The 12,629-nt window shown below is 41.5% G+C and overlaps 1 protein-coding gene across 1 annotated transcript in view; it reads right to left on the bottom strand.

Moving 5' to 3' along the window:
- IFT172 (intraflagellar transport 172) overlaps positions 1 to 12,629 on the bottom strand; it is a 37,577-nt gene that overhangs the window by 15,377 nt on the left and 9,571 nt on the right. The window contains exons 15-19 of the mRNA XM_003586658.6: positions 6,455 to 6,567; positions 5,443 to 5,610; positions 2,347 to 2,483; positions 2,005 to 2,112; positions 137 to 221 (exon numbers count right to left, since the gene is read on the bottom strand). Of these exons, the coding sequence (XP_003586706.1) occupies positions 137 to 221; positions 2,005 to 2,112; positions 2,347 to 2,483; positions 5,443 to 5,610; positions 6,455 to 6,567 (611 nt within the window). The remainder of the gene's footprint in view (positions 1 to 136; positions 222 to 2,004; positions 2,113 to 2,346; positions 2,484 to 5,442; positions 5,611 to 6,454; positions 6,568 to 12,629) is intronic.

The following is a 12,629-nucleotide window of genomic DNA, read 5'->3' as shown; positions in this document are numbered from 1 at the left end:
ATGGTCTGACTTGAAGGTGGCGATGGGGAGGGCAGGGTAGAGGAAATTAGCCATGGCTGGAAAGCTAAGAGTCGTGGGTCTGAGTGCCAAGAGAAATCTCAGCTCAAAAAAGTGAACGAATCAGGAGAATACTTACATATTCCCGAGACACTTGATCTGCAATCTCATTGGTTTCATGGAGGAACCGAGCTTTTGCAACATGTCCCAGAGCAGAAAAGCACCTAAAGTATGGAAGCAATAACAATAACAATATTATTATAGAATCATAATTAATTCATTGGTTTAGCAGATATACGATGAGCATCGTTATATGCCAGGCACTTGTTCTTGCCACTGGGGACACAAAAACAAAGATGAGGGCCTGGCTCTCAGGGAACTTACTTTCTAGTGGAAACAGATAATTAGCAAACAAATAAACAAAGATTAATTGAAATAATGGAAAATGAAACTGAGGGGACTATTTAAGTTGGTTGTCAGAGAAGGCCTGTTCCAGGAGCTGTCATCTGAGCTGAGACCTGAATCCAAGAAAGAGCCCATCATGGCAAGATGGAGGAAAATTACTCCAGGCAGAGGGAGAAGCTAGTATAAAGGGCCCAAGGCAGGAGTGAGCTTGGTGTGCTCAAAGGGACAAAGGATGCCTGTGTGGCTGGAGACTAATGGGCAAGTACCTGATATGAGAAGGAAGCGGGGTCAAAGCTTGTGGGGCCTTAGGAGTTTGTGTTTTATACAAAGCACAAGCAAGAAAATGATCTAACTTATGTTTTTAAAAAATTCCCATAGCTGCTATGGTTCTAAGGATTGTAGGGGTCTAAGTAGCAGTTTCTAATTAATTAAGAGCCTAATTAAGAGGTTTTTGCACCACTGTATGCAGGAGATGGTGGTGGTCTGTTCTAGGGTGGAGACAGTAGGGTTGAACAACTAAGAGATTTGGGGTACGTTATAAAGACCCTGGCTTATTGTCCCTATGACTTGAAGTGAGTCTAGCTGTGGGGGGATGGGATAAAAGGGACCAAGGATGAATCTTTGCCAAAGCCACACAGCTGACATTTAATGAGCATTTCTGGTCTGTGCCCTTTGCACAGATCCTTTCATTGAGTCTCCCCTATCACTGCCACTCTGCCACTCTTCTTTACCATACTGCAAGGTGAATACTGTTATTATCCTCATAATGGAGAAGCCAAGGCTTGAGAAGGTTAAGTTAATCTCTCTAAAGTTACACAGTTGGTAAATGGAATCAAGATTTGAAACAGGAGAGTCTGGAGTCCCATGTTTTTCCTGTAAATTACACTCCTATAGCATTATTGGAATATACACATCAACACATAGATTGTAGGGTAGGAGCGTTAAACACTTGGAAGCAGCACCTAGTTACAAGGTGGGGGAGTGAAAACAATAAAAGACATACTCTTATAGGAAGTCAGATAAAAACAAATATCATACAACATCGCTTATATTTGGAATCTAGAAAATGGTAGAGATGAACTTATTTGCAAAGCAGAAATAGTCTCAGTTGCAGAGAACAAACTTATGGTTGCCAAAGGAAGAAGAGGGGATGGGATGAAGTGGGAGATTGGGATTGACATATATACACTACGAATGTATCTAATCAAACAGATAACTAATGAGAGCCCACTGTACAGCACAGGGAACTCTACTCCGTGTTCTGTGGTGACCTATATGGGGAGGAAATCTATAAAAAGGGGATATATGTATATGTGTATGAATGCCTGATTCACTTTGTTGTTCAGCAAGAAATTAACACAACACTGTAAAGCAACTATAGACCAATAAAAATTTTAAAAAATAAATAAAAGCCATACTCTCATACTCTAGGATGGGAGGATGTTTGGAATAACTGCACTGTGGAAGGGTTCCATGACATCTGTTGGCATGGGAAGGCAAGAGGTGCCCCAACCCTGGGGAGGAGCAGCCCACAGGGAAGACACTGTGCGGCCATCTCTCCCTCCGAGCTGCCTGGCACCTGGGTTCCACAGCCCGGCTCACCTCTCAGCAATGTGTAGCTGCTTTGCTTCCAGTGACAGCTTACTCAAGGTTTTCCACATTGCTTCTGTTTCTGGGGTCATTTCCAGAGTTTCCAAGAAGGCTGTGGCCCTGCAGAGGGAAGGAAGCAAAGCACAAGGAATGAGTCCAAGGTCAGGAAGACACTAAGGAATATTGGCGATGGGGCAGCAAGAGGATGGGGGAGGCAATTATTTGCCCTTTTTGTCTAATCTCCCAGGACCACCAGGTCCTTTTCAGACATGGCTGGTTTTGCTGTCTACCTCAGGCAGGTCCTCAGACCCAGACTTCCCCACCACCATGCTGGTTATCAGCCTCATGTCTCACCGGGTGTAGTTGCCGTCATCAATGGCTGTTCCAAACTCAATAAGGCCCTCATCCAGGGTGTAGGCAACTGTAGTCACACCTTCGGTCACCATCACCTCCGTCTTTCCCCCACCTCGCTCCAGACCTACAACATCACCCTGTAAAAATTCAATCCCCCCACCCCACCAGAATTCCAGGTGAATGTTGACACAGGCTCAACTGCAGAAAAGACCCACCCTCATCCAACCCTACTGCTCACACTCTGAGGGAATGACAATACTCTGTTTTTCTGACACTTCCCTCAAGCATATAAAAATTCCCCATCTGTGGGGTTAAAGTACATCCTTGGGTTAAAGTACACCATAGCTATGATAGCACTAGTGGCTAGGGATAAGTTGACAAAGTGTGGCATCCACTTCTGCTGCCAGCAGTACCATGACTTGGTATTCATTTAGCTGGAGAACCTTGGTAAAGGTTCTCCAGCTAAAATTCAACTTGAACTTGGAACATCCTTTTTAATGTATTGCTGAGTTCAACTGAAGAAATCACTAGGAAAGCTTCCTGCTCCCTCTCCCACCCTTCCCCTCCACAAAAAGAAAGAAAGGTCAGTAAGTTAAAACCAAAAGAAAAACAAAGAGAGCAGGAAAAAAATGTAAGGTGAGCAGATGGGAAAACTATAGTTACCCTAAGGCAAACACAGTATTAGGAGAGTAAACTTTGGGTCCTTCAGCAGAATGGGGAGGTCAAATCTGAGGATTTCTCATTAAACGTGGATCCTCTATTCAGTAAAGGAAACCAAAGGAGTATATAGATCATTAACATGCCTGATTCCTGCATAAGCAAATACAGATCATCCCTGGAGGAAAGCACGTCCAACTAAGGCCCTCAGGATTCCAAAAGATGACATTCAACGTAACATGAGCTCACAATTAAAAACTAGCAAAATACCACTTAACAAACCACTAGCAGGGAGTAAACAATAACTACAGACAAGTTTCAGACCTCCAGAGATCTGGGATATAAAAAATAACAGGAAAAAATACAGTTATGGAATATAAAATAATTATGTGTGAAACATTAGAGACCCAAAAGATGAAATATTAAGACAGGAACAAGAGACTATCAAAAAATAGTCAGGCAGGTTGGAGAAAGAACCAAGTAAAGCCTTTAATTTTTGAAGTGGAAAAACAATACAATAGATGGTTTAAATAGTAGATTAGACAATGATGAAAGTGAACCGATGAACTGAAAGATGTATTTTAAGAAATTATCCAGAATGGGAGGCGAGTTTGGGGGAGAATGGATACTTATATATGTATGGCTTTGCTATACACCTGAAACAATCACAACATTGTTCATCCAATATAAATCCAATATGAAGTAAAAAGTTTTTTTAAAAAAGAAATTATCCAGAATTTACCATGGAGCTAAAAAAAATTTAGCATGAAAAGGCACAGAAGACAGGACAAGAAATCTAACATATGCCTAATTAGAGTTTTGATGGAGAGACTAGAGAATATGAGAGAAGAAGCAATGTTTAAATAGATTATGGTTGAGAAATTTCCAAGACTGATGGAAATATACTTACAAATATAGGAAGCACAATATACACCAAGCAAGATAAATAAAAAGAAGTTTATATCCAGACATATTGTAGTGAAATTTCAACACATCCAAAAAAAAAAAAAAAGAGATTAAAAAAGAAAGATTTTTAAAGCAACCAGAGAGAAAAGACAGACCATCTATATAGAAGGGGCTATTTAGTAAACCTGCCAGAACAAAAGAGGTCAATCAATGGGAAAACATTTGTAAAAGGCTAAGAAAAATTAACTGTCAATCTAGAATTGGGTAGTGAGCCCAAGTATCTTTCAATAGCAAAGCTCTAAGTAAAAATAGTTTCAGATAATCAAAACCTGAGCATTTTATCATCAAAAGACTTTAAAGAATCTTCTAAATGTTACACTTCAAGAAGAGGAAGAAAAATAACTCCCGAGGGAAGATCAGCAGGTTAAAGGGAAAGGTGAATGGGGAAACTGGCACTATGATGGTAAGTCTAACCAAATTCTGTCTGTGTAAAACAGTAATGTCTAGCTTTGCGGATGACAGAAAGGAACAGAATACTAGACAACAGGGTCTTCCCTGGTGGTCCAGTGGCTAAGACTCCACATTCCCAATGCAGAGTGCCTGGTTTGATCCCTGGTCAGGGAACTAGATCCCACATGCCGTAACTAATAGTTCATACGCTGCAACTAAAAGATGCTGCAGCTAAGACCTGGCGCAGCCAAATAAGTAAATAAAATAAATATTACAAAGAACGACAACACTAAACAACAATGGCAAAGGGGAGGGAATCAAAGTTAAAGCCTTGTATGGTCCTTGTCTGCAGTGCAGTGGAGGGTGGGTGGATGCTGCTTAAATTCAGACTTTGTTAATTTAAATACATAGTGAACTTTTAAGGGTAATTACTATAGAAACAGGATATTTAATCTTCAAACCAAAAAAAGGTATTTACAAAAGGACAAGCTCCCACCCCCACAATCAAACCTTAATCAGTCTAAAATGAAGCAAAAAAGGAGGGGAAAAAAAAGAGATTGAGAAAAGAATAAAAAGAAAGCATCAAGTGCTCTATATACACCCGTGGCAGTCATCCTAGCCTAGCACACGGGCCTCTTTTCTGTTTCCATAGGCTCCTCCCATATTTGGGATATTACTGTGTGTATGAGGTTGTCATGGGGTAGGACAGAGGGTGTGATCAGCAGTCTGAAAAAAACAGAACTCTGAATGGCTTGTAACAGAGAATCAGCACATAAGGAGGTGTGATATGGAATTCCTCCTCGACTGGGGATCTTCCAGTCTAAGGGAACTCCACAATTCGACTTGGTGAATTCCCACTATAATAGGGACCAGTACTCTGAGGGTCTAATATAATGTCAGAAATTTGAACAAGGATGGCTCTGGGGCCCAGACCACTGTGGGAAGCAGTCTAAGTGTCACCTGCCAACTCCATCAGAGAGGTTATGGGTGGCAGGCAGAGAAACCAAGCAGCCTTCCCAGTTTCCTTGGGTTCCGATTAATCAGCCCGACACTCTGTGTGAGGGTGCCCTGACGTGGACATACCCTGATAGACGACGTGGTGACCCTCTCGGGTGCCTCAATGTTGTACCACACACACAAGTTGTTTCGGTTCTGAGCCACCAGCACATCACTTCCTGGGACCCACTGCACGTAGGAGCAGAAGTTGAGGATCATCGTCTTAGAGCAGCTTTCAATATCGTATAGATGCAACTGGAGGAGGAAGAAGTAGATACACAATTAAGAAAAGATGTGGGTGTCTTCCCATCTGGACCATTTCCTAATGGGGAAATGTGGTGAGCTAGCCCACTAGACAGGTACATGCTGAATTTCAAAGCTTACTGAACTTCGACCATAAACCCTTCAAGTTCATGCTCACTTGGTATATTCTGACACTGGCCAAATAAGAGATGACCAAAAGAGCAAAGGGCTACACCCTAGGAATTTAAGTTAGGTGAAGGTCAGACTTTCATTCCTAGAATAACTCTGGGCCAGAGTTATCAGTCTGGATTACAAAAATAAGGTCATGAGACAAATTAAATGGCCTGGAAATATGTGATGTGGCTTTTACATCACAGTGAAAATGAAATAAAAAATCACCAGGTAGTCCCCGAGGTCGAACTCACTGGCGATACCACACTGAGATCAGAATCAATAAAGGGCTGGGGGAGACTGTCCTCAAGTCAGCGTCAGTGCTAAGTGTGGCCGAAGAGCACTGGAGCAGTAGGTGTGGTAAAGGTCAGCTGGGCGGTGAGGAAGAGGAACGCAGGGGTGAGGGTGGTTCATGAAGTCACAGATTTGTGAATAGTAAGAGACACACCAACTCCCAAATTCCCCTCGTGATTTTGGTGCCTGCATGATACAATCTCTCAGGGTAAAATGGGATGCGTGGTGATATTAGATTTAGAAAATGTTGATCCTTCTGTGCTGTTCATTATGCTTATGGCATAGCCCCAAGAAATCATGTCCCATTCTGCCTCCCACTTCCCCTGGTGGCAGCTAGTACCACATCCTTTACGGACCAGTCAGTGGTTAAGGCCTTAGTAACCCTTCTCACACGAAGTTTCCGGTCCCTGAAGAGAAGCTTGTGCCCAGTCTCATTAAGTTCCAGCCAATCCACACGGCTCTCATGGCTGATGGTACCAATGTTGTAGCCGCCAATCAGGTCCACTAGAGAGTAAAGGAAACAGGGTGAAAAAGACAGATTCCACATAATTACGTACAAAGCATGAGGTGGCTTATGAAAGTTTGGTTTTAAGAATGTTGCATTAGTCTAGAGCACATCACTCAGGAGTACAAATGGTCAGTATAATATAGTTTTGCTAAGTTGTTTCAGATGCCGTGTTTCTTCTAAATTTACAGAGATTTCATTTAACTCCAGAGTTAAGTTAGAAGATCCAGATCCACCAAGAAATCTGATTCCTCTCTGGGACTCTGGGATTCGTCTCATAGCAGATCAGAACTATGGCTTCTGTTACTCATGATAAGCCCCAGTTACAGCAAGCCTACCAATGACAGAAAGCTGATGAACGAAATGACCTCAGTGATCACAGGTGCTCCAAGGAGTTACCTGTACACCTGCGTAAAAACACAGAGGGTCCATCAGTGTTGAAGGTGCACAGACACAATAGGAGGAACCTCTGACTAAAGTTAGGTGGGTCAGTGTAGAGGATAAATATTAGCTGGGTCTGAATTTTGTAGATAACATTAAGAAACAATCATGTTTAGAACAGACCACTCAGGGTTGGCTAGGATGCTTTCAGGGAGTCTCCTGAAAAAAGCCCATTCACAGCTCCTATATATTACCTTATGCATTGTGATCCACACAGTCAAAGGCTTTGGCATAATCAATAAAGCAGAAATAGATGCTTTTCTGGAACTCTCTTGCTTTTTTGATGATCCAGCGGATGTTGGCAATTTGATCTCTGGTTCCTCTGCCTTTTCTAAAACCAGCTTGAACATCTGGAACTTCACGGTTCACGTATTGCTGAAGCCTGGCTTGGAGAATTTTAAGCATCACTTTACTAGCATGTGAGATGACTGCAATTGTGTGGTAGTTTGAGCATTCTTTGGCACTGCCTTTCTTTGAGATTGGAATGAAAACTGACCTTTTCCAGTCCTGTGGCCACTGCTGAGTTTTCCAAATTTGCTGGCATATTGAGTGCAACACTTTCACAGCATCATTTCTGCTTTACTGACTATGCCAAAGCCTTTGACTGTGTGGATCACAATAAATTGTGGACAATTCTGAAAGAGATGGGAATACCGGACCACCTGACCTGCCTCTTGAGAAACCTGTATGCAGGTCAGGAAGCAACAGTTAGAACTGGACATGGAACAACAGACTGGTTCCAAATAGAAAAAGGAGCACATCAAGGCTGTATATTGTCACCCTGCTTATTTAACTTATATGCAGAGTACATCATGAGAAACACTGGGCTGGAAGAAGCATGAGCTGGAATCAAGATTGCTGGGAGAAATATCAATAACTTCAGATATACAGATGACACCACCCTTACGGCAGCAAGTGAAGAGGAACTAAAGAGCCTCTTGATGAAAGTGAAAGTGGAGAGTGAAAAAGTTGCCTTAAAACTTAACATTCAGAAAACTAACATCATGGCATCTGGTCCCATCACTTCATGGGAAGTAGATGCGGAAACAGTGGAAACAGTGGCTGATTTTAATTTTCTGGGCTCCAAAATCACTGTAGATGGTGACTGCAGCCATGAAATTAAAAGACGCTTCCTCCTTGGAAGGAAAGTTATGACCAACCTAGATAGCATATTAAAAAGCAGAGACATTACTTTGTCAACAAACGTCCATCTAGTCAAGGCTATGGTTTTTCCAGTGGTCATGTATGGATGTGAGAGTTGGACTATAAAGAAAGCTGAGCACTGAAGAATTGATGCTTTTGAACTGTGGTGTTGGAGAAGACTTGAGGGTCCCTTGGACTGCAAGGAGATCCAACCAGTCCATCCTACAGGAGATCAGTCCTGGGTGTTCATTGGAAGGACTGATGTTGAAGCTGAAACTCCAATACTTTGGCCACCTGATGTGAAGAGCTGACTCATTTGACAAGACCCTAATGCTGGGAAAGATTGAGGGCAGGAGGAGAAGGGGATGACAGAGGAGAAGATGGTTGGATGGCATCACTGACTCAATGGACGTGGGTTTGGGTGGACTCTGGGTGTTGGTGATGGACAGGGAGGCCTGGTGTGCTGCGATTCATGGGGTCGCAAAAAGTCAGACACAACTGAGCGACTGAACCGAACTGAACTGAACTGATATATTGTCAATTCTGGAGAAAGCACTGGCAACCCACTCCAGTGTTCTTGTCTGGAGAATCCCAGGGACTGGGGAGCCTGGTGGGCTGCCGTCTATGGCGTTGCACAGAGTCGGAAATGACTGAAGCGACTTAGCAGCAGCAGCAGCATACATTGTCAATTATCTTATACATTATCAATGAGCAATGTGCTTGCTTTTGTTATATATGCTTAAGATCAGATTGCCAACATCCACTGGATCATCGAAAAAGCAAGAGAGTTCCAGAAAAACATCTATTTCTGCTTTATTGACTATGCCAAAGCCTTTGACTGTGTGGATCAGAATAAACTGTGGACAATTCTGAAAGAGATGGGAATACCAGACCACCTGACCTGCCTCTTGAGAAACCTGTATGCAGGTCAGGAAGCACCAGTTAGAACTGGACATGGAACAACAGACTGGTTCCAACAGGAAAAGGAGTACGTCAAGGCTGTATATGGTCACCCTGCTTATTTAACTTCTATGCAGAGTACATCATGAGAAACGCTGGGCTGGAAGAAGCACGAGCTGGAATCAAGATTGCCGGGAGAAATATCAATAACCTCAGATATGCAGATGACACCACCCTTATGGCAGAAAGTGAAGAGGAACTAAAAAGCCTTTTGATGAAAGTGAAAGAGGAGAGTGAAAAAGTTGGCTTAAAACTCAACATTCAGAAAATGAAGATCATGGCATCTGGTCCCATCACTTCATGGCAAATAGATGGGGAAACAATGGAAACAGTGTCAGACTTTATTTTTCTGGGCTCCAAAATCACTGCAGATGGTGACTGTAGCCATGAAATTAAAAGACCCTTACTCCTCGGAAGGAAAGTTATGACCAACCTAGATAGCATATTCAAAAGCAGAGACATTACTTTGCCAACAAAGGTCCATCTAGTCAAGGCTATGGTTTTTCCAGTGGTCATGTATGGATGCGAGAGTTGGACTGTGAAGAAAGCTGAGCGCCGAAGAATTGATGCTTCTGAACTGTGGTGTTGGAGAAGACTCTTGAGAGTCCCTTGGACTGCAAGGAGATCCAACCAGTCCATTCTGAAGGAGATCAGCCCTGGGATTTCTTTGGAAAGAATGATGCTAAAGCTGAAAGTCCAGTACTTTGGCCACCTCATGTGAAGAGCTGACTCATTGGAAAAGACTCTGATGCTGGGAAGGATTGGGGGCAGGAGGAGAAGGGGACGACATAGGATGAGATGGCTGGATGGCATCACGGACTTGATGGACGTGAGTTTGAGTGAACTCCGGGAGTTGGTGATGGACAGGGAGGCCTGGCATGCTGCGATTATTGGGGTCACAAAGAGTCGGACACGACTGAGCGACTGAACTGAACTGAACTGAACTGACTGAAGCTAAAAACCAAATGCCAGCTGATATCCACAACTGGGACGACCAACTTAAAAATGAATTTTTCTTTAATTCAAAAGCAAAATCAGTAAATCCATGTTTTAACGCCTCAATTATAAGTACAATTAGAAAGTGCTAAAGCTGTGGGGACCCTATTTCTATGAGCACCCTGAAATTACATACAAAATTATGTGTGTAGATATTTTTCTGGGAAAGGATTTATGCTTTTAATTAGACACTCAAAGGGGTTGGTGACCCAAAAAAGTTAAGAGATAAACTCTGTCAGTGTACATTGAAGATGAGACCTACAGAGTGAGGTGACTTGTCCAAAGTCATATGGCTCACTACTGCTATTAGAACTTAGGCCAGTGGACTGTGTTATTATTTGCATTATACTTATATTTCTGAGCTCAGAAACCTCATATGAAATATAAAACTCTAGAAATGTAAAAATATCTTAAGGACAGACCCATATGTATATGGAAACTTGATTTATGAGAGATGACATAATGTATTACTGGGTGAAGAATGGATTTTCAATAAATAGTTACACATATGGAAAAATAAAATTAGATTTCTACTTATATTATGCACAAAAATAAATTCCAGGTAAAAGGCAAAAATTTTAAGTGCCAAAATATAGGAGGGAGTAGAAAGGGATTTCCTAAATAAGACCTCAAAACCTACAAACTATTTATTAAAAAGTGATACACAACACTGTAAATCAACTATACTTCAATTTTTAAAAAGTGATGAAATGAACTACATTAAACTTAAAAATGTCTAAACACTAAGAGATGCTGAAAAGGAGAGAAAAGACAAGCCACAGGCGGAGACAAAATAACTGCAGCGCAAATAACCATCAAAGTCTATACCTGCACACACAAAGAACTCCTTCAAGTAAACAAGAAAGAAAGTGAAAGTCACTCAGTCATGTCAGACTCTTTGCGACCCCATGGACTACACAGTCCATGGAATTATCCAGGCCAGAATACTGGAGTGGGTACCCTTTCCCTTCTCCAGGGGATCTTCCCAACCCAGTGATTGAACCCAGGTCTCCCGCATCTCGGGTGGATTCTGTACCAGCTGAGCCACAAGGGAAGCCCAAACAAGAAAAAGACAATCTAATTTTAAAAAGAGGCAATGGATATAAACTGGCAACTCATGGAAGAAGAAATCCAAAATGCCAATAAACAAATGAACAAAAAATTAATACAATGAAATATATTTTCATATATTGAACACATCAAATTGAGCCAATTATGAAGTCAGGCAATTTCAAGCATTGGAGAGGATGTGGAACTGTAACTGCTGGTGGGACTGTAAACTGGTACAACCTCTTCAGAGAGCAATTTGGAAATATTTAGTGAAATTGAGGATGTACCTCTTTTATGATTCAGCAATTCCATGCTGGGTGTAAACCTTAGAGAACTGAAATACTGCAATAGGGAAAAACCAACAACTTAAATGTCCACCAATAAAAGAAGAGAGAAAAGATCCAAGGAAAATATAATGGAACGTTAAGGATTTGACAGAATTTGGTATGGGTATAGAGCTCTTCCCTGTCACTAAGTCATGTCTGACCCTTCTGTTACCCCATGGACTGTAGCCTGTCAGGCTCCTCTGTCCATGGGATTTTCCAAGCAAGAATACTGGAGTGGGTTGCCATTTCCTTCTCCAGGGAATCTTTCCAGCACAGGATTGAACCCCTGTCTCCTACGTCTCCTGCATTGCAGGCAGATTCTTTACCCACTCAGCCATCAGGGAAGCCCATGGGTATACAAGTAATAATAATAAGAAAAGCACTTAGACTACTGTTTGGTATATAGTAAGTATGTAACAAATGTTAGCTATTCATATAATATTATGGGTATACAAGTAATAATAATATTATTATTATCAATAGCTAACATTTATTACGCACTTATATACTAGGCACTAGTCTAAGTGCTTTTCATATGAAGTAGGTGCTATTTTTATCCCCACTTTGTAGATGAGGAAATTGAGATACAGAAAGGATAAGTAACTTACCTGAAGATCACACAGGTAGTAAGTAGACAAGTGGGGAGGTTTGACTCCAGAGCTCTGCTGTTAACAACTACACTACCTGGATATGTTATTCTCTAATAAGCTTTTTAGAGAATATCATGCTATTCTTTATACTCTTTCCCTATGCTTGGAACATTTCATGATACAAAATTAACTATTAATATATAAGTACGATTTATAAATGTGAACACTTGTGATATGTATATACAATGTGTCATCACTACTTATTAATGACAAACTATACAGAAAGTAAGTCCCCTTCCTAAGGGGACTTACCAGTTCTAAGAATCTGTGATCCTATGAAGTCTAAACAGGAAAATTCTTAAATTTTCTAATGGTTCTTCTCTACAATTCACAATTTCCCAGCCCTAAGATAAATGCCTACAGAACATGAATAATTATATGGGCAGGCCTATACACACCAAGGTATCTATATCTAGACTTCTAGACACAGACACACACGTGAATTTAAGCATTTCACATATCCACTGTAAGAATGCAGACGCACATTTACCTGCT

This window comes from Bos taurus, chromosome 11 (assembly GCF_002263795.3).
Source record: "Bos taurus isolate L1 Dominette 01449 registration number 42190680 breed Hereford chromosome 11, ARS-UCD2.0, whole genome shotgun sequence".
Taxonomy (NCBI): domain Eukaryota; kingdom Metazoa; phylum Chordata; class Mammalia; order Artiodactyla; family Bovidae; genus Bos; species Bos taurus.
The sequence above is the reverse complement of the archived record's forward strand: the minus strand, read 5'-3'. Positions and strand labels throughout refer to the sequence as shown.